We start from the raw sequence: 20,759 nt of genomic DNA, 5'->3' as shown, positions 1-20,759 counted from the left end.
TTGCCCCATTTGCTTTAACCATGGTTTACTGGCACCATCTGCACTAGCGCTAACTAGTTCTCCTTGTAATCAATCTGAACTCAAAGTGCAAAGAGAATATGCAAACTATGATTAAGCATTAAACATGGTTCATTCATTGGACTTGTAGCCTGCTCTCCCCCAGAGACAAAACTAAGCCACTTAACATAGACAAAGAGGGAGTTGCACCAGAGAGGAACAGGAATACTGTCTGTAAGTCACAACCTTTTTGTCTCTTAGGCCGTTTCCGCACGGCCTCCTTGCGCCCCCACGCAGCCAAGAGTGCGGGCGGCGTGGGGAGCATAAACCCGTTAAGCATCTACAAGCATGCGAGCGGGAGAAGCGGAAGAACTGACAGACGGCAGGAAATCCGCATGGAGCCGCCTCTGCGCCCTCGCCCCTTCCGCGATTATCCCTCTCGTGATAGCCTGCCCGAGCGTCGCGGCCCATGCGGCTGCCCTCCGACCCCTGGAGGTGGGAGGGGCAAGCGTCGGGCGGGCTTTCAACTGCTACTGGCGGCGAAAACCAAACCGTGAATTAAGCGGAGATGGGCTACAGCGTCTTCCCGGAGCGCAGTTAGCGCAGCGCCGCCCAGGGAAGACGCTCCCTCCCTAACAACAACCCTTTAAAAAAAGAGGTTGTTGTTTAGGGAAACTTAGCGCCCGCCCTGGGGGGAGGGAAGAAGAGTCAGGTAAACGCTTTCGCTGTTGCGCTTGAAGCAGCTGGCGCTATCTGCGCGAACGGCAATGACCTGGGGGCACCTTTTGGCTTTGGCGCGCCCAGTCACTCATGGAAACGCGTCTTGAGAAGCGGCCTTAGAGACTGATGACATCACACCACACTTCAGCAACCACACTTGCTATCTCTTTGCTACAATTGTTTTTGAGCAGCAGAGAATTTGGACTAAATTGAATTACTGAGGTTTCTAGGTATATATCTCATGACCACTTGGAGCTTTACATTTTACAATGTAATGGCTGTATGCAATAGACACATGTGTCACCACCACATGTACTGTACGGGTAGATATGACAGGGGGCCATGAGTAGCTGTGGGGCACAGAGCTCTAGTCAAACACACAATCACATGGGGAGCTGCGAGAACTGATTCCAAACTACCATCCCCTTCTCTGAACCCAAGGTTGACCAGGATTGTCAAAACTGACAGCAACAACGACTTGCTAGTTGCACAAATGGTGTTCGAAGTGACAAACAAAACTATTGGAAAGAATTCCGCTTTACATTTTTGTTTATAGGAAGAATTAGTATATCTCTTTTTATGCTCTTTAGGAGTAACAAGATGACACCTGTGGGCACAGTGATTTGCCAGTGATCCCCAAGATGACACCTGTGGGCACAATGGTGTCCATCAATGTGTTTTCTGGAGTCCAGTGCTTCTCCCCCCAAATGCCCTTTCCCTTAACCCTCACCATTTTTCTCAAAATTTCAATTATGCCCACACAGGCTCAGCAAGGCTGAGGGCCTCCCCCACCCCCAGTCTACATTCTTTTATTTCTGCTTGCAATCATATGATCTTGTTCTTTCTATAAAGACCCAAGTCTCCAAAACAACCTGAAGACATTTGCCTTGATCCATAAACCAATCATGGAAGAAACCAATTTGCACATACTTCCAGTTCAAACGTTTAACTGCGGTTTTCATCTTTCACTTCTTCTTGTAACACTGTTACAAGACTAACACTGTGATGGAGAGTTTAAAATGACTGCAAGATTCCAATCCAGCAGCATCATAAAGACAAACAAGATTTTTGGTACAAGTCGGGGTCCCCAATCTTTTTAAGTATGTTGGCGTTTTTGACATAAGGTGGTGGGTCTAAGGTGGTGGGCAAAACCATGAAATGACTGGAAGAGGAGGCATGCTCTAATGACAAAATAGCTACCACAAGAGGCAGAGCCAACCAGAAAGTGTCAGGGAGTGGGCGGTAAGCATAACACTAACAGTAACTCTTCAATATTTCAAGCAGAAGCTCGGTTTAGCAGGATGCCTTTAAAACAGAACATATAATTTAGAAATATTTTCTTGTATACATACAGCTTCACTGCATGGGGCAACTACTGCCAAAGTATTTTTTTTTAATCTACACAGCCAAACAGAAGCGCTGCAGGAAAAAAACCTCACTCAAATCTGCCCATTTTCTCAAAACATTTGTTGGGTGCGAGTGAAGGTGTTGGTGGGCACCATGGCACTCATGGGCACCACTCTGAGGACTCCAGGATAAACTTGTGAAAAGCAAAGCTCCCTTCATCAGAAACTCGAAAACAGTTGTTTGTGATGCTATATCATATTTACTTAACAATGATGGGTTGCCTGCTCTGGGCTGGGAAACACGTGGAGATTTTGAGGATGGAGACTGAGGAGGGCGGGATTTGGGGAAGGGAGGGACTTCTATGGGGTACAATGGGGCATAAAGTCCACCTTCCAAAGCAGCCATTTTTTCTAGGTGAACTGATCTGTCATCTGGAGATTAGTTGTAATAGCACAAGAACTTCAGCACCCATTCAGAGATTGGCTATCCTAATTTATCATGACAGAAAAATATGTACACCCGAGAGCAGAGAAGAGATTAAGAAATCTTGCATAAATCACACCATTAGTGAAACAAAAATTAAGGTAGTAGAAATTAAGGTAATAGAAAAATTAAGGTAGTAGAACACAAGAATGATAACTGAGTAAGAACAAGGCAGGTTTGCAAGAGAATATGATGTATTATCATGATGACAATAAAGAGACACTATGACATCTGGGCTTTTTAAATTGAAGTATTTAAAATATACGCTAAGGTTTAAGATCAGACTCTGAGAAACACAGAGGTATTATTGCCATTTTTATCTGTATCTTAATGGAACTTGGGGATGGGGGAGAGTGACCTCTCCTATGTCACACTTGACTATATTCTATCTTACAATATTTCAGATATAAAAATAGGGACATGTTGATAACACTCCTATTGTCACGGCAACATTAAAGGTCTTAACCTTTTGCCTTCAAATTATACACTGCTTAATACTGCACTCTGCCTTCTCTAGGTTTTATTCATTTATTCTGCAATAGCCTGCCTTCCAGTAATTTAAATGTCAAAATGGCAGGCTCTTTTGGTTAATGATACATTAGAAACACATAAACTGTCTCCAAATATGGTATCACAATTCAAAATTTCAGGTTTTGCTATGTAAAAAATGGCAGTCTGTGCTCTGTTGGGTGGCAGATCATTCATGCACGTGCTTTTTTCTACATGTGCACTAGAGAAAAGGTGCATCCCTCAATACCCACTCAGAAATGTAGTTTTATAGAGATCCTGTGGAGGGAAGCAAACACTGAAGAATGACAGCTTCAGCAATTCATACTAACACAACCATTAAAAAGCACTAAAAAAAGCAAAAATAGGAGCAGTGATTTAGGAGGCCCAAATAACAAAAATCAGAGACTGTCCCTGGAATACGGTGAAGCTGGAGCCCATGCAATATTTCATTTTACTCCCGGCATTAAAATAACTGCTTGCCTCCCTCACCAAAACAATGGTTAAGAGAGATTTTCCACCTCTGGATTCCTACTGAAAAGTGATGCCATTGTTAACTGTCTGTGGCATACCATTGGTTCATGGTTTCAAAATTAATTTTAAAGTTAAAAAAAAAACAATTACTTGATTAAACAGGAAGTGTGATATTTCCTGTGTAATACTTTTTATTTAAAACATAGCTGCATTTAATTTGACATTAGGCACACTATATTGGGTTCCTACTACTAACAACAACTTGATTAATTACCCATTTCAGCATTAAGTAGAAGTACTGGATGTCTGAAGAGATTAAAAGCCTTTAAAATTTGATGAGTTTTAATTTTTTGCTGTTGTTTTCTATATAGTCAGAAAAAATAAATTATTTTGTGATCAACCATTATCATCCCCTAACAGTTTCTCTGGAGGTAAAATAAATGCTTATCCTATGCTTTATCTTATCTATCTTGATTGTGTGGCAGCTGTTGTGGCAGCTGCTGCAAAAGCAACATTTAAAAAAATCTGTACAGCCAATCAAATCTCCAGTAGTCTCTCTTGGGATCTACTATGTGAAAAAACATGGTAGGTTCCATAAAAGGTTTTGGTGGACACCATGGCACCCACAGCCACCACTTTGGGGACCCCTGCTTTTGGTAACCCCCACCCTTTTTCAGTCTTAGTCCCCCGCCCACCCAACAGAAATACCCACATATCAAGTCCACCGGGTGGGGAGGAGGTGATGGCAGCAAGGGATATTAGACGAGCAGTTCCATAAATATTGGGGGAGGGGGGTTTCTTTTTCCTATATCCCCTTTATTATTGTGCTTTTTTTAAACAACAAACTGGCATAATTTGTTTTTAACAGCAAGGCACTTGCTGCCAGTGGTTATCTGTGTTTTAGGACTTTGTGACTGTTAATTACGCAGAATGAGGTTACACCTGACTAATTCAAACCTCCAATCCTCTATTTGTTTAAAATTGTCCTTATCTATTTGCTTGCTTTGACTATATTTATGGCTTTTGGGAAACGGCAAAGAGATATAGAAGAACATAGCCCACCCCCTGCGAGGAAAGTCAAAAATTGAAGATTACTTCATAGCCAGCGCAACAGGACCCAAAGCAGTCAATTTCCAGATACCGACCACCAATCATTTTGCTTCACTAATGCAAGAGAACCTTCCTAGCTGTGTGTCCTCAGTATCTAGTGTTGATAATAAAGATATTCCCGTGGAATCTCAATTAGCTAGTACTGCTGCACCTTTAAGAACAGAGAACTCTTCCAAACTATGCCATATATCAGAGCCTCTGAATGGAAACAGCCATAAGACCCAGGAGAGGAGGGAGATAAATCAGGACACCTAAACTATTTGCAATGCCCACATATCTTATATTGTTACAGAGATTGTATGTGAATCACTCAGAACAGTCAACAACACATCATAAACATCGCATTATGGCTTATCATCATTAACTCTCTGAATTAGACTTGCTCATTATAATAGACTGTTTTAAACATTTTACTTGGTACTCCACATGTCAACCAGGTCTGCAATCAGTGTTGTCCACAGCAAACAAATAGTCTGACCAATATTTATACATCCTTAGAGTGCAATCCAGATTAGGGGGAAACTCTGTGGCAGTTGGGGCAAAGGCAGTGGAAAGGAAGGTAATTTGAAAACCCTCCTGCTGCCCAAATCACCCTACAGCCCAAACAGGCTTATGCCGCACAAATGCCACTCCAACACCAATGTAGTTGTACAGCAGCGCCCACTCCCCGTTTTACCCACTGTGGAACTGTGAGGCAGCCAGATGCCAATGCATTTGTTCTCTCACCAGCATGGGTGTCCCTTATGCCAGCAAAGGGGGCAAACAAGTGGGTGCGGCCCTCTGCTGCTCCCAAAGGGTATTCATCTCCCCCCATCTAGACTGGTCTCTTAAACATTTAAGAACATGTGTCTAAGACCACTGATCACTAAGAGCACTGATTGTACACAGCACCTTGTCATTCATACTTCATCTGTCTGCTGTGGGTACATTGGTATTCCTGTAATAAATGTGACTGCCATGTAAAATATGAAGCATTTCTTGATTCCTATGGCCAGCAACTCCTAAAGCAACTCCTATATACTCAGACTTGATTGGGAAATCCTCTATATTATTTCCTCCACCTTCATATGTAATATCAATAGAGAGGGATTCAAAGAGAGGACAGTAGTTATGCAAGATCTTGGAAAAAAATCAGAAGACCAAGCTGATTAAACTGTAATAAAATGATATTTAAATAAAACACAATTTGCAAGCATTTTAAGGAAATATCTAACCCAGATTGATTCAGCAACAGAAAGATGAAAAAACCCACATTAGCACTTAATTTTCCTAATATTTACATAAGGAATTGAATGGTGAAACTTTGACTTTATTAGAAATCTACATGACTAACAGAATCTTAGGAAAGAGCCCTATAAGATCTTTCCTAAGTTTGAGGGCAAGGAACTCTAGGAGATCACTAAGAATATTTTTCTAACATTAACATCTCACAACTAGCTAGCTAAACAATTCTTTTTCCTGGTGGAAAGGTTTCTAGTTAAAGAGGAAGGAAATATTCCAAAGGTAGTTCCAACAAAAGTAATCCAGACCTTGTGTACAGAGATGCTTCCATACTCTGGCATTCTTCTCTCCAAAGAGGTGAAGTCAGTTCTGCCCGTTTTACAATAGTCAATAGGGGGGGAAAAACAACACCATCGTTTCAAAACAAAGGTATTTATGTTTTAGAGCAAATATGTGGGGACAGCTTCACAATCAAAATGAATTTTTATTTCCCATGTAGGCATTATTTGTTGCCTTCTACTGAAACAAACGTCAAAGAACAATTGTCATTTTTCCAGTTGTGCATGACAAAAGGTGCTGTCTCAACAGAATTCACGCCATTATTCACTGAGCGTAACATTGCCTTGTTTCAGTTACCGTGTCATTCCAGAACTCAGGTCCCAGAGTCCCTGTGAGAAGGTGCGTTATTACAATACAGAGTTCAGACTCTGTAACATCAAATCTATGCATGAGGGAAAGAAACATTTAAAAACATTGTACTCAGAGATCATTAACCTAACAGTTCCATGGAACAGATTTTCACTGATAATAATACAAACTTGAAATCAAACCCAAAGCACTTTTAAATGTCGCAAACGGTTAGTACAGATGCTGTTAGGTGGACTGAAAAGTGGTAATGAATACAATCCACATTCAACTGAAGTCAGTGGCAAACGTTGCAGTGTGTTCAATGGTCCTGGACTGCACTCCTGAAAAGGAGTTTGAACATATTCCAAAAACAATAATAAACTAAACTTCACACAAATCCAAAGGAAAAGTTTACATTTTCAACAACAACAATTTCATATAAAGCAAATACTATCCATCAGGTTCAGCCCCGGTTCTGAAATAATTTACATACACCCAGTGGTGGGATTCAAATAATTTAACAACCAGTTCCGATGGTGGGATTCAACTAATTTAATAACTGGTTGTTTACAAGCACCTTTTTAACACCTGGTTCTGCCGAAGAGGTGCGAACCTGTTGAATCCCACACTGCATACATACTGCTAACACACATCAACACATGCAAACCTTAATTACATTAAGTTATGTTAAATGAGTGACATGGTAAATGATTTTGAATTCTATGTAAAGTATGGTATACAACAAGAAGAATGCTCCTTTATGATTGCATAAACTGTAAGGAACTTATAGCATAGTAAAGTCTGATCCATGCAATTACATGAAACCAATGACCAGGATATACTTTAGGCTCTGCAGTGCTCTTTGAATTTTATGAGTTGGACCTTGTGACTCACAAACAGAATGAGTTCATGAAACGGATCTCCCACCCTCCCCTCTGTAACCCCCACTGCTCCCAAAGCAGTTTGAGAGGGTCAGAGGACTCTTGAGAACAGAGCAGGATGTGGCACAGAGGCTGCAGCAAAAGCGGGATTCACTCGACACCAGTAAAGCTCATGCAAGAGAAGGTACTTCTAATTTCTGCTAACTTCCTGTCAAGCTGCAGCTCTATGGCCTCTTCCGCACATGCAGAATAATGCACTTTCAATGCACTTTGCAGCTGTGTGGTATAGCAAAATTCCCTTGCAAACAAAAGTGGATTGAACGTGCATTATTCTGCATGTGTGGAAGGGGCCTACATGCTATTCCCTGACTCACAGCGGCATCTTTTTAGAAGGAAGAAAGGGGAGAGACGTTTTCCATTAACACATTCTGTTCATGGTTCATAGGCTCCAACCCAATACTTTTATCTGCAATATTTTAATCGTATTATTTTGGTGCCTGATCATTAGCCAAGACCACAGATTTGCAACTAGATGGCTTGAACATGTGTATAACTTAAGAATTATCTCTGACAAGAGAAACAATAAGAAGGAAGTTTTATCAACAGAAAATCTTACTGTGCTCTATTTTACCAATTTGTAGGACAAACCATAAGCTAACCTTGCAAAGTTTTTGTATCTAAAATTCAGATCAAGTTTAACACAAAATAGCACCAGGCCATAATCACATTCCTGACTTTTGGTGCTTCCAAACTCTAGCAGCTCTTCCAATATAGTGTGTGAACATCTTTCACTCTTCCGTTTTGAACTCATTTATAACCCAGATTATTTTCAGGCATGTAATCTTCACATACTGCTCCAGTAAGTCTTACTTTGCTTTTAAAAAACTTTGTTTTGAACCATATACTATTGCCTCTCGATTCAAAACCAGCTATTTTCAACTTCACAATTAATAGTCTGTCCTTTAAAAAAATCACTCTGCACAGAGCCAACTAGCATTACTGCTCTGGAAAGTTCTAAGCATCAGAAGACTGTGAGATCACATCATATTACACTAGCTCAGATTTCAGGACAGACATTAAATAATCAAGTGTTCACCCTGTCCCTGGCCTGAAGCTCAGTAAGTACACTTGAGGTGCAGATATGTGGGCCAAAGACCACTGCACAGAACAAGGACAACATTTATCTTAAGCCAAACTAGGTAAACTCTAGGAAGTAGAAAGATTGGAGATGAAAGATGAAGCAAGCTGATGTGCACTTACCTAGAAGTAAGTCCAACTGAGTTCACATATATATCTAACTCTGAACCTGGCCCCAGAGTATAGATCAGAAATCTACACAGAGAGGCCAACGACAGAAAGGGGGATGCTTCTACAAATCTGGCAATACCCTCAAGTTTGTAGAAAAATCTCAAATTAAAAAAGGTGACAAAACAATAAATGCACACTAACTGACTTGACTTAGAAATACGTATGATAATATTCAACTTAGTTCTTAGCTTGTTTACTTACATTCCAAAGCGCAATGTTCCAGAGACATACGTCTGCCAATGTGCACAGTAAAACATAAATGTCCCAGCAAAACAGCAAAAGAACATCCAGTCAGGATTTGTCCCCAGCTGCACAGCAATACACGTTCCCAAGACCACAAAAACTGCAGGGAAAAATCAGTTACAATGAGCAAAAGCTACAGTTTCTGGAATCAAAGCCAGGAGAAATAAATAAGCATAAGCATAAGCATTTTTATTGTCATTGTGCACGCACAACGAAATTTACATGAGCATTCCTCGATGAACACAATTTCAGACTCATACATCATACTCATACAATTTCAGATTCATACATCATCCGCACTTCCCCCTTCCTCCACCCATCCCTACACAGCCCCAAACACATCAACACGAAATGTGTGTGTCAATATGGTATTCAATACAGAGGTGTAGCTCCAAGGGGACGGGGTGTGTGTGATGCACTGGGCGCACGCCCCGGGGGGGGGGTGTGTGTTGAGGGCGTTCCGGGGCGGGACGGGGGCAGAGGATGCACCAGTGCACTGGGCGCTTTCCCCCCTTGCTATGCCTCTGATTCAATATACTGTGATATGAAACAGATGCTTTTATTTATGACTTGGTGGATTTGTTAAAGCATAGCACTGGTATGTCAAAATTTGAACTTTCTAAGAGATAAGTAAAACGTACACCTGGAAGCACACAATTTCATCAGAGTTTACATTAATTTGGCTTATGTCTCAGAATTATACCATTTAAAAACTGAACATAAAATGTATATATGTTTTTAAAACCCTAAAATATTTATATCAACAATAATAGTATTACTCATAGTAATCATGATTACACCAATAGTAAAAACTAATGGGCAACCGGATCATATCTTTCGACACAGGTTTGCAACAGGCTATCAACAGGTGATTATTTCTACAGAGCAACAAACCCTGCACCACATCTAAACAGTGATTTCTCCCATCGGATCCTCTCCTTAAAACTAATCCTTAACAAGCTTCAATAGCTTGTTCATTCCACAAATATACCAAGGGAAAAGGGAAACAAGGGGGGAAACTTGTTTTATTTCCCTGTATCCCAGTTCCAACTACTTTCTACAGAAGTCAACAAACTTTAGAAAACGGTTTCCATAGCTGAGTTTCACAGAAATCAATGAAAGACTTATATGTGGAAATATTATTTGTAAGTATTGTAATGCTATAAATTTCAATATTTTTTGTTTGAAAATAAAATTTTAACATGAATCAACAGAGCTGAAGCTGACTACGAATAGATTCTTGTCTAAACAGTTTTATTACGAAAAACTCTGGTAAGAGTAAGTATTTTGAATGCACACACCATGCATGGATTTTAAGAAGGCAGTCCTGAAACAGTGAGGCACTGCTCAATGGGAGTGCACTTAGCCATGGACTCTTTTTAAAAGCTACAGGCTCATGTCAATAAACTTTTTGTTCTATTATGCAAAGCCTACCCAGGCATGGTGTAGCCTAATCACAACACACTCTAATGGGGTTGGCTGGTTCAAGCAGAGAGAATCCAAATTACAGCACTTTATTGTAAATGCACTTATGAGAGTTTGCTGTCTGCGCAACTGGAAGGTCATTTTAGTGTTTTTTTCTAAGTATTACTGAAGTGCAGCAAAGTTAACACAATCAGATACAAAATTTATATTAAAAGAATTTAGATGGGTAAGCTTTAGCCCAGTTGCCTTGAAGGAAGAAATTAGGGATTGTACAACTCTTTTGCTTCCAAGATTTGGGAACTTCCTTGATCCACTGTCTATCACCTAGGTCAGAGAGTACACAGAACTTTAAAGCCAGCATTTGGGAGCTTTTACACACTTAATTATAACCTTTAGGACATGCATAAGAAACACGCAAAACTTCAAAGAGGCAGTTGAAAGCACACTGAAATGGGCAGCCCAATCCATTAGCCCCCAGGGGCCAGGGACTGCCATGCAGTCTACACGGGGCTTTCAGGCAGTGCTGGAAGGCAGCAGGAAAAAAACCCAGATGTCTGAAAGCCCCCCCGGGAATGCACCAGCCCACCTGCTCCCTTGCACCAGTGTCTGTTCAGACACCAGCATAACTCCGCAGTGGTATCCCCTTCTGGGTTTTGCCACAGTTTATTTATTTATTTATTTATACTTTGGGCTTCTAGACCGCCCCATCCCCGAGGGGCTCTGGGCGGTGTACAGCAGATAATAAATACAATTTTAAAACATCATAAATAGGCTAAAACTTATAAAAGCAGCGAAAACTAGCTAAACATTAGCATTTAAATGTAAAATAAATATAGGCATAGGTGTAGGTGGCGCCCGGTGCCTAATATTAAATTCTTCCACCCCCAGGGAGAACGGTAGGTCTAGATAGATGTTATAGGCCCAGATGTAGAGGCCGGCGGAAGGGCCAGCGAAAGGGGCCAGCGGAAGGGGGCCAGCGGAAAAGATGTGGGGAACCTGGACACCTTGCACTCTCCACTGGTGGGCCCCCCCTTACCCTGGCAGAGAGTGCAAATGCACAGGTATAGCCCTGTACCGCATCTAAACAGTTATTTCTCCCAGCAGATTGAGCTGTGTTTTTCAACAATGAAAGTGAAAACAAATCCAACCCCCGCCCCTGCTCCCCCCCCCAAAAAACAAACTCCTGCTTCAGTTCAGGGAGGATTGCTTATTTAAATATAAAATATATATATTTAAAATATTTTGAGTGGTAATACAATTTTGTTAACTAGGATTTAACAATAAAAACCTTGACAGAGTTACTCATGTCTAAGACCAATTCTTTTGATAGGTTTAGACTTGTGTTTAAGACTGCACTGTACATTAATGAATATGAAGTTACTAACCAAATTTATATACTGTGTTAAACATACAATCAAAATCTCCAAAATGTGGCAACAATAACATCACAATTCCAGAAGGATAGCTATGTTAATCTGCAATAGCAAAACTAAACAGGAGTGTAATTGTACCTTACAGACTAACAAAATCTATTCTACCGTAAGCTTTTGCAAATCATGAAAACTTATGCTGGGACTCCAATATAATCACAGTGCATTATTTTCATTTTGCAAAAACATCCAAGGATTTTTTTTCCAGTTTTGTACTCTACATATACTCCAGAGTATAAATCATTCAATCAACAAGTATATTTTAGTAGTAAATACCTGTAGACAGTGAGTCACAGCCATGGTCAAAAAGTTCTCCCAAAGGGCTACTAGTATTTGTTCTTCTTGCCTGTTTTCCATCTATGGCATCCAAGGACTGGTATATGAAAAGACCACAAGCACATGCAATATACGCCCAAGCAGGTGCCTGAGAGAACAGCAATGAAATGTAAATTAGCCATATTTCTCACATGTGAAAAAACCCTCCTTAATTTTCTGTAGTTGAATACAAATACTGACACTTGTATGATACAGTGGTGCATTAAATGAATAAAGCAAATTAAATCAAAACATATTTCACGAAAAAAGTGGCAACAGCCTGCTAATTTAGTAAACTGTCTGATAAATAATAATTGTACCTTAATGCTGCCTATGGAAAATGAGACTAAATGTTTTCTATAAATTAATTTTAACAACTTTGGTATGTTAAATCTGCTGATTTTTCCTCTCTCTGCTAACAAGGAAGTAAATTTTACAGCTTTCAGAATGGGCATGGTTTGTTTCTTGAGTCCTCTGTGAAGCATTAAAGTACTCACTCACTTTCTGCCGGTGGCTCACCATAACCTAGATAGGAACAGTGACTTTGTTAGTCACTCCCTAACGTCAAAATGGCTGGACGGATCGCCCCCAAATTTTCACATGACGTTCCTCCCTGTTGCGGGCAGGTAATCAGACCTTCAAATCGCCGAAAGTCCATACCTGAGCCAGGTAAAACATCTTTTTCCTGGCGCACCAGGCCGTGAAGCTGGATGTGTTTAACTGTCACCCTTAGAATGTTCGTGCAGCCTGTCTGTCTGTGGCCTAAGGGCTTAGAATGTTTGTCCAGATGGGCAGAGATGAGCATTGAAAACAGTAAATAGGTAACACTGTTAGGTAATACGACAGGAAGTGAAACACACACACACACTTTGCCGTGTGAGACACCAGGTGGGGTCCCCCCCCACATGCAGGTAACTTTCACTCTCTGTGCCTCACCCACTGCTACCACATAACACACATACTTTCATACACATCCAGCTCATCCCCACACACATCACTCTACCCTCCCTCACATCCAACCACCACTTACCCACTTCCTCACCCATATTCGCCACAGCTCTCTTTTACTAAAAGCGAGCTGGAGTTTGCCTTTTTCTTCTAAGAAAATCCACAGGGTGGGGGCGAACCAACTCTACTGGCTCCGCTTCTTTTGCACATGGCCCTTTAAGAACCTAGGGAGCTGGCCTCGATCTGAGCGCCTCACCACCCTGCCTCTGCTGCCTGACTGGGATAGCCTCCTTGCCCCAGTTCTGCCTTACCCAAGCCAGGACTGTGCGTGTCAACCAGCCTCATGGACAGCGAGATTCGCACTCTGGACAGTTCTGTTGTGGAATGGAAAGGGTTACCTTATACTAAAAAAACAAGACACCACCACATAACAATGTGCATTGAAAAGGGAAAGAGGGATTCCATTTGACCACCCCAAAAGGCTATGCTGCAGATCATTGGACCAGCATGGACATCTGTGTGGGTTGCAGACTGTGATGAGAAGGACAGTTGCCACAGCAACGTGTGGCCGGGCCCCGCTAGTTTTAATAGAAGAAGTAATCTGTTGTTCAACTTTAACAGGTATATTTATATAACCTTCCAAATCCCCAAGATTAAAAAAAATAATTGATAAATGACAAACTCCCCAATGAGCACGTGTTCACCCAAACTGCCTGGGCAAACACTTAATCAGTTCTGCTGTGGGATATCCACATTTTGATATGCTGGAACCTTATGAATACTTCAGAAATATGAGGTTGCAGGGGGTCAGCACTTTTATAATGATCTCTTAACACTTTCCTCCTTGCTTTGCTCAACCATGACAGTAAGTAAATAAACCATTATAACCAAATATACAGGGATTTTCAAATAAGACCTTTAGCTGAGCTTCAAGCAGTCTACATTATTACTTCATAACATTTTCAAAACTGTTAAGAAAATTTCAAGTGTCCTGTAGTCAAGTGGAAATATTTTATTCTTGTATTTTATTACTGTGGTATTCTTGGTAACAGTCAAAGTATTATTAAGCACCTGTTTTCCTACCAATCCCATCCTTGAATATGGTACCATATAACTATAAATATGTATTGAAATGAATTACAATAAGGGAGTTTTTCAGGAAATCTAAATATAAGAGAAGCTTGATATTCCACAGATAAATTTTCTCATTATAACAAAACAATAGTTAACACTTATTATTTTGTGGAACATATGGCAAAGGTTTGTTTGTTGAGGATTCCATGGAATGCAGAATTAGCGTAGGGCCCACCTGCAGGTCAGTATTATGCTTTTAAAAAAAAGATAATAATCTCCAAATTTATCTTAAAACCTTAAAATGTACAGAATTATTATTGTCTGAAGCTGGCATTGGATTGCAAACTTTCATGAAAGTATTTTACAGTGTCTACAGATGTGTGTGTGTGTTAAGTGGTGTCAAGCTGCTTCCTATTCAAGGCGATCCTATGCATCAATGCCCTCCAAAACATCGTATTGTTTGCTCAGGTCTTGCAAACTGAGAACCATGGCTTCTTCTACAGAGTCAACAGTAAACATTCATCAATGTTTTCTCACTTATTCTGGATTATTAGAATTTATATCAACAATGGCCAGTCTGGTGTTTTTTGTTTGTGTTGGTTTTTATATAACATTTCACATATAATCTTGTAATCTCTCTTATAGCCTCATCCACAAGTTCACTGCACTGCTGCTCCCAAAGGCGTTTCCCGGCAGCGTAGGGAGGCTGCACAAGCGTGAAAGCCTCCCCGCCAGCAAGAAGCCCCCACTGGTCTTCACAAACCCCACCAGGTTTCATACCCAAAAGGTAAATCTCAATAGCAGTTTACCAGCATATCATGCTGAATGGCTGGGAGGGAACCGCCTATTGTCCGTTCCTCCCAGGCCACACACCCACTACACCCTGCCATGCCTCCTGTGGGGAAGAGGTGCTGGCAATGTGTTCAGCACTGGGAGGGGAGGGGGTGCGATGGCTACATGCTGCTGGATTCTCTCTTTTGCTGGGCAAGCGCAAATCCTTGGGGAGGGAAAATCTGCCAGGCAGCCAGTGTGCCACTCCCACAAGTGGATTCGCGCACCCCCCCCCCCTTTGGATGAGGCTATTGCTCTTTAGAACTAATTGTAACTAAGATTTGATTCCATTTTCTTTTTTCCCTGATCTGCTAATTCTTATCCAGTAATATAGAGCCAATCCATTTCATTTGGGGTCTTCCTCTTTTCCTAACGCTTTCAACATCTCCTAGTGTTATTGTCTATAGACATGAGATTACAGAATCATATACAACAGAGACCAACATAATGGGGCAAAATAATAACAACCATAGACTACAGAAAACTATCTATGGAGACCCAGGTGACTCACATGGTCCAAGTGGCGTTTTTCCATCTAAGTCAAGCTTGATGCTTGGCCCCCTATCACTCCCAGACTGACCTGGCCACAGAGGTCCATGCCATGGACACCTCCAGGGTAGACTGTTGCAACTCGCTCTACGCGGGCCTTCGCTTGCGTTGATCCGGAAATTGGTCCAGCATGCAGAAGCATGACTTCTATGGGGGCTTCTATGTGGGATCACATCTCCCCCATTTTGCCCCGCTTGCATTGACTCCCAATTGAAAACCAGATCACCTTCAAGGTATTTGTGCTAACCTTTAAGGCACTCCATGGCCTGGGACCCTCATATCTACAGAATTGTCTCCTCCCCTATGTCCCCACTTGGCCTCTGTGCTCTGCAGAGGCCAATTTACTGGTGGTCTCTGGCCCCTCTATGATGTGGCTGGCCTGCATCCAGGCCAGGGCCTTCAGTGCCCTGACCCCAGCCTGGTGGAACACTTTGCCTCTGACCATCCGGGCCCTGTGGGAACTTGGGCAGTTCTGCAGGGCCTGCAAAACAGAGTTGTTCTGCCCTTTGGGGGAGACAGTTGCTGATGTGTGTGCCATTCCCTATATTGAAGGAGGTATTGATTCTGACTGCTCCAGTTTGTAGAGTTGTTTTCGCCATCTGTTAAGTGTTTATGTGGTCTGATGTACAATTTTAACATTTAAAAATTTATGTATTATTTGTTGTTTTAGACTGTGCACAACTCAGAGCCCTTCGGGGTGGCCAGTATAGCAAATGTAAGTGATGAATAAAATAAATAAATAAATAAAACTTGGCAAAGCTTTTCCTTTCTCTGCATTTTCCATGTGTGGCTGGTTAGAAAGAATACAGGATATGGCATAGCTGCATTAGTTTGCAGAACGATTTTTAATTCAAAAACCTCTTAAGTAGAGGGCATAATACAGAATAATATGGTGACTGATCGAAAAGTAAGCCAGCCAGGATAGTGATTGGCAGTAGACCAAACTTCCATCAGTGCTTATCTGCCCTTGCTACCAGAAAGATTAAAGTTTACATTTCATCTAACTATACATGACTATACAAATAAATACCTACAACTTTATTACAGAGGCAGGCATTAGTATTTGAAGTTCTCTAGTTTTCCCCTTAATTTGTCATATGTAAGCAAAACTATGAATGGTAACGTTAATAAGAACTATTCTGATGTGCAATTAGTCTGTCAGGAAAGATGAAGATACACAGCACACTGCAGTTTTGCTCCTCCTCCTCACTGTATATATTACTTCAATGACATCCTAAAATGTCCTCTCTAACTATAACGACAGCATGTATTCAGTTAATCTCATGTTCTATGCAAGCATCATAGAAACACAAGCATACCCTCTGTCAGGAGCATACATACACAGTGCGGTGTGAATGTGACTACAGACGGCTACTCAGAGTTTGATCAGCATTTTAACTGTAACCCAATATATGGAAACTTACAATTCTCATAGTTATTGCTCATATGACTGTTTGCTAAATACCATGTTTCATACTGGCACTTGCTTGTAAAGCAACATTCTCTACATTATTTTAAAAGCAGCATAAATCATACTTATGTACTGAGAATGTGCAAGGCTGACATCAGCAAATTCTGGTGCTTTCCTGAGCAATTACCCCATACAGGAGTTCCCATGAAGTAGCATAAATATGTAAAGCAAGCAGTGCAAGATAAGGGGTCCAGTTTCTGGGGCTTTGAGGTTGTATGTCTTGAGAGTAATATATCACTCCTCCTCGATTTCTGTTTGAGAAAAAATGCCAGTGTTGCTAATGCTAGCTGTAGTAATGAATGACAATATGAAAGAGAATCTTATAAAATGCTGGATGTTTAAACTGTGATGTTTCAGTTACTGAGGGTCGATCTAGTGCAGGGGTCTGCAACCTGCGGCTCTCCAGATGTTCATGGACTACAAATCCCATCAGCCCCTGCCAGCATGGCCAATTGCAGGGGGCTGATGGGATTTGTAGTCCATGAACATCTGGAGAGCCGCAGGTTGCAGACCCCTGATCTAGTACCATTAGTTACTAGCACTCGTATAGCCCCATTCAAAGTGGGGGAAAGGTGGGAGTGGCGCATGGCTGCGCAGGTAGACTGCTCTCCCTAGAGCACTTGCCCAGGCAGAGGGGTGAGGCCACTGGTGGGCAGATGCTGTGCCCACCCTCAAGTGCTCGGATGCAGGGCCAAACACAGTGCCAGTGTCCCAGAACCCCTGCTGCTGGCATAGTGGAGGCAAGCGTGGCCATGGCCAGGGGATGAGCCAACGTTAGTCAGCTTCCTCTCAGCCATTTGCTGCCATGCCGGTGGTCAGGACTTCAGACTTGAGCCACCAAATAGGTGACGCAAATCTAATAAGCCCGATGGGACTTCTCTGCGGTGAGGAGACTTTTTCACTTTGGGAACCTTCCCATGCCACTGGGAAGCCTCTTTAGTTCAAATCTAGTTTGGAAAGTCTAAGAGTCAGCATCTGTCCGGGAATTCTGAGTTAAAAACCAGCCCGCATCTCTTTGAATTTTTTCAAATAATTCACACATGGTCATACATATACTGAATCAAACCATTAGTCCATCAAGGTCTATCAAAGTCTATCAAGGTCAGTGGCTCAGCAGTGGGTTTCAGGTTTTTCACATCACCTGTCGCTTGGTACTTTTAACTGGGACCTTATATATGCAAAGCAAAGACACTTTCACGGAGCCTCAGCCCCACTAGCTTGACCACACACCCTCATCACACAATCCGTTACAAATCAGTAGCAATCTCTCTGTTGCAAGTGAGTCTGAAATGACCAATCTTTCTTAACAGCTGCTAAGCACTATGTCAACACAGGCAGATAAACAGGTATCTCAAAATGAACACGGTTTACTAGTGTAGTACTGAATAGCTTAGGACTTATTTTGTAGAAATTTCATAACAATACAAAGGTATAGCTGAGATTAAACTTCTTGTATTTAAAGGAGTCTCCTGAAACAATATTCTAAATTTAGACTCTTGAGCAATTCCCCATATTTCAGGGCTGCTTTCCATCAGCATAAAAAAATACCCTCAACGTGTCTAATCTTGAGGGTGACTAATGCTGGCATTCAAAAGTAATGTATTTTCCATTTGTATGTTTGATACACTGGGACTCTTTCAGTTTCTGTGACCACAATTCTACGTTTTCTCCAAATCCTTTCTTCTATCACAGACATACGTTAGCAGATATTTCAATGGTACTAATGTTAGAAAAAGCTTGTGCAAATTACACCACATTTTGAAATCATTGTGGCTTGATTTAAAGTTCCTTACATACTGATGTTCTGAAATTTCTCATTTCTCAATTACAAAGGCATAAACTACAACCACAATACCTAATTCCAAAGCAAAAATATAATACTGCATCATTTAAGAAAAGCACAACCCGTTCTCTCAAAAGAAATTGTCAGGGACCTTTTGCTTACCTGCTCTGTAGCTGTTGGACAATAACACACTAATATTACAGTTGTACAGATGTTTATTATCAGTCCAACTATTGTAATCAGATTAGGAGCGATCCAAGCTGGTATTCTTCTAACTAACCATTCCCAATAACCTTGCATTAACGGTTCAAGCAGGGACCGTCCAGCACTTTGATACCTGTGTTCTTCTAACCGTTTTAATTGGTGCTTTGACAAAGGTGGTGTCGGCAACTGAATCAACTTGCTTAATGAACATCCTGCAGAAGGAACGTGACCATAACGCACAGGGGATTCCAAATGCAATTCCCCACATCGTTTCTTCAGGGATCGATTCCCACTCATGGATTTGTTAGCCTTGAAGTTAATATCTGACAGATTTCAATCGCTGACAAGTTTTGTAAGATCCTGGTCTACCTGGAACATAAAGTATTTGGATCAATATAAGAGGCAGAAACTTTTCTGTACCAAGTTATCCTGCTTAGAAACAGAAAAATAGAGTTGGCAGGGACCACCAAGGTCACCTAGTCCAGCCCCCTGCACAATGCAGGAAAATCACAACTACAACCCCCCCCCCCTCCATCCTGCTCTATGCTCAAAGGAAGGAAAAACCCTCCAGGATCCCTGGCCAATTTGGCCTGGAGGAAAATTCCTTCCAGACTCAGAAGTGACAATGAGCATTTAAAAATTAATCTCACCTTTTCTCAACCAAGGTCATGCAAGAAAGGGCCATGAGAACTGAACATTATCTCATTTCTTTCTGACCTCCCACTCATGGTCTGCCTAAATTCACAGAATAAGCACTGTTGTCCGATAACTATCTATCTTCTGCTTAAAAACATCCAAAGAGGAACAGCCCCCTATCTTCGGCAGAAATTCACTGAGGAAACTTATTTCACTGAGGAACCACATCAGGAAGATCTGTCTAATATTTAGCTAAAACCTCTTTTGATTTAATTTCAACCCATCTGTTAGTTCAGGTCCAACCCTCTGGGGCAACAGAAAACAACTCTGCACCATCCTCTTTATGACAGCCCTTCAAATACTTGAAGATGACTATCATGTCAACATGCTTCTCATGTTGTTTTGCTAGTCACTGAAACGGTTTCATTTAACCACTAGGCACAGCTATAAATACATTCAGGAGAATATGGGAAGAATCAGGAATTTTCCAAAATGAATTACAAGACAGAGCAACATAGTTCTAAAAAAAGATTCTATGCTATTAGGAATATAAGAAGAGAAAGAAGTGGCAACTGCTCTGCTATCTTCAATTAGGAAAAAAATCCAAAGTAGAACACTAATTGATTAGTTCCTTTCTACTAATGCAGGACCCAGTCACATGATGGAAACAATTGTATAACCCCCCCCCCCCCGAAAACAATTGCATAAAGGGGGTGTGTGCTACCAAAACAAATAGATACAATGGAAGAAAGTGATATAAACTTTTTTGGGTTTATACAAAACATATATTGCAAACGCTCTATGTCTGCAGCTCTAAGAATTTTGAAATTTCATAATAATTTCTGGAAGGTTTGAGTGAGAAAAGATTTACATAGAAGGTTACCAATACGCTGCAATTTACAACACACTGCAGTTGTGAGCCAGTGTGGGATAGTGGTTCAAGTACTGGATTCGTATCTGGGAGACCCAGGTTAAAATACCCATTATGCCATGGAAGTTTGCTGGGTCACCTTGGGCCAATCACACACTCACCATAAGCTACCTCATAAAGTTGTTGTGAGAATAAAATGGAGGATACAAAAATTATTTGTCACAGGCTTTCATGGCCGGAATCACTGGGGTATTGTGTGGTTTCTGGGCTGTATGGCCGTGTTCTAGTAGTGATCCTCTGAAGA

General features: G+C 41.3%; 1 protein-coding gene across 3 annotated transcripts in view; it reads right to left on the bottom strand.

Annotated features, from left to right (window-relative positions):
• The window catches only part of CEPT1 (choline/ethanolamine phosphotransferase 1), a 30,596-nt gene that overhangs the window by 8,765 nt on the left and 1,072 nt on the right, over positions 1-20,759 (bottom strand). The window contains exons 1-4 of one of the 3 annotated variants that reach the window (XM_048497014.1): positions 18,907-19,313; positions 12,050-12,197; positions 8,877-9,018; positions 6,496-6,580 (exon numbers count right to left, since the gene is read on the bottom strand). In XM_048497014.1, the coding sequence (XP_048352971.1) occupies positions 6,496-6,580; positions 8,877-9,018; positions 12,050-12,197; positions 18,907-19,245 (714 nt within the window). In that variant the 5' untranslated portion in view covers positions 19,246-19,313. Of the gene's footprint in view, positions 1-6,495; positions 6,581-8,876; positions 9,019-12,049; positions 12,198-18,906; positions 19,318-20,759 lie in introns of those variants that run through there. The other 2 variants (XM_048497016.1, XM_048497015.1) reach the window with 2 other exon arrangements.

This window comes from Sphaerodactylus townsendi, linkage group LG05, assembly GCF_021028975.2.
Source record: "Sphaerodactylus townsendi isolate TG3544 linkage group LG05, MPM_Stown_v2.3, whole genome shotgun sequence".
Classification (NCBI taxonomy): domain Eukaryota; kingdom Metazoa; phylum Chordata; class Lepidosauria; order Squamata; family Sphaerodactylidae; genus Sphaerodactylus; species Sphaerodactylus townsendi.
The sequence above is the reverse complement of the archived record's forward strand: the minus strand, read 5'-3'. Positions and strand labels throughout refer to the sequence as shown.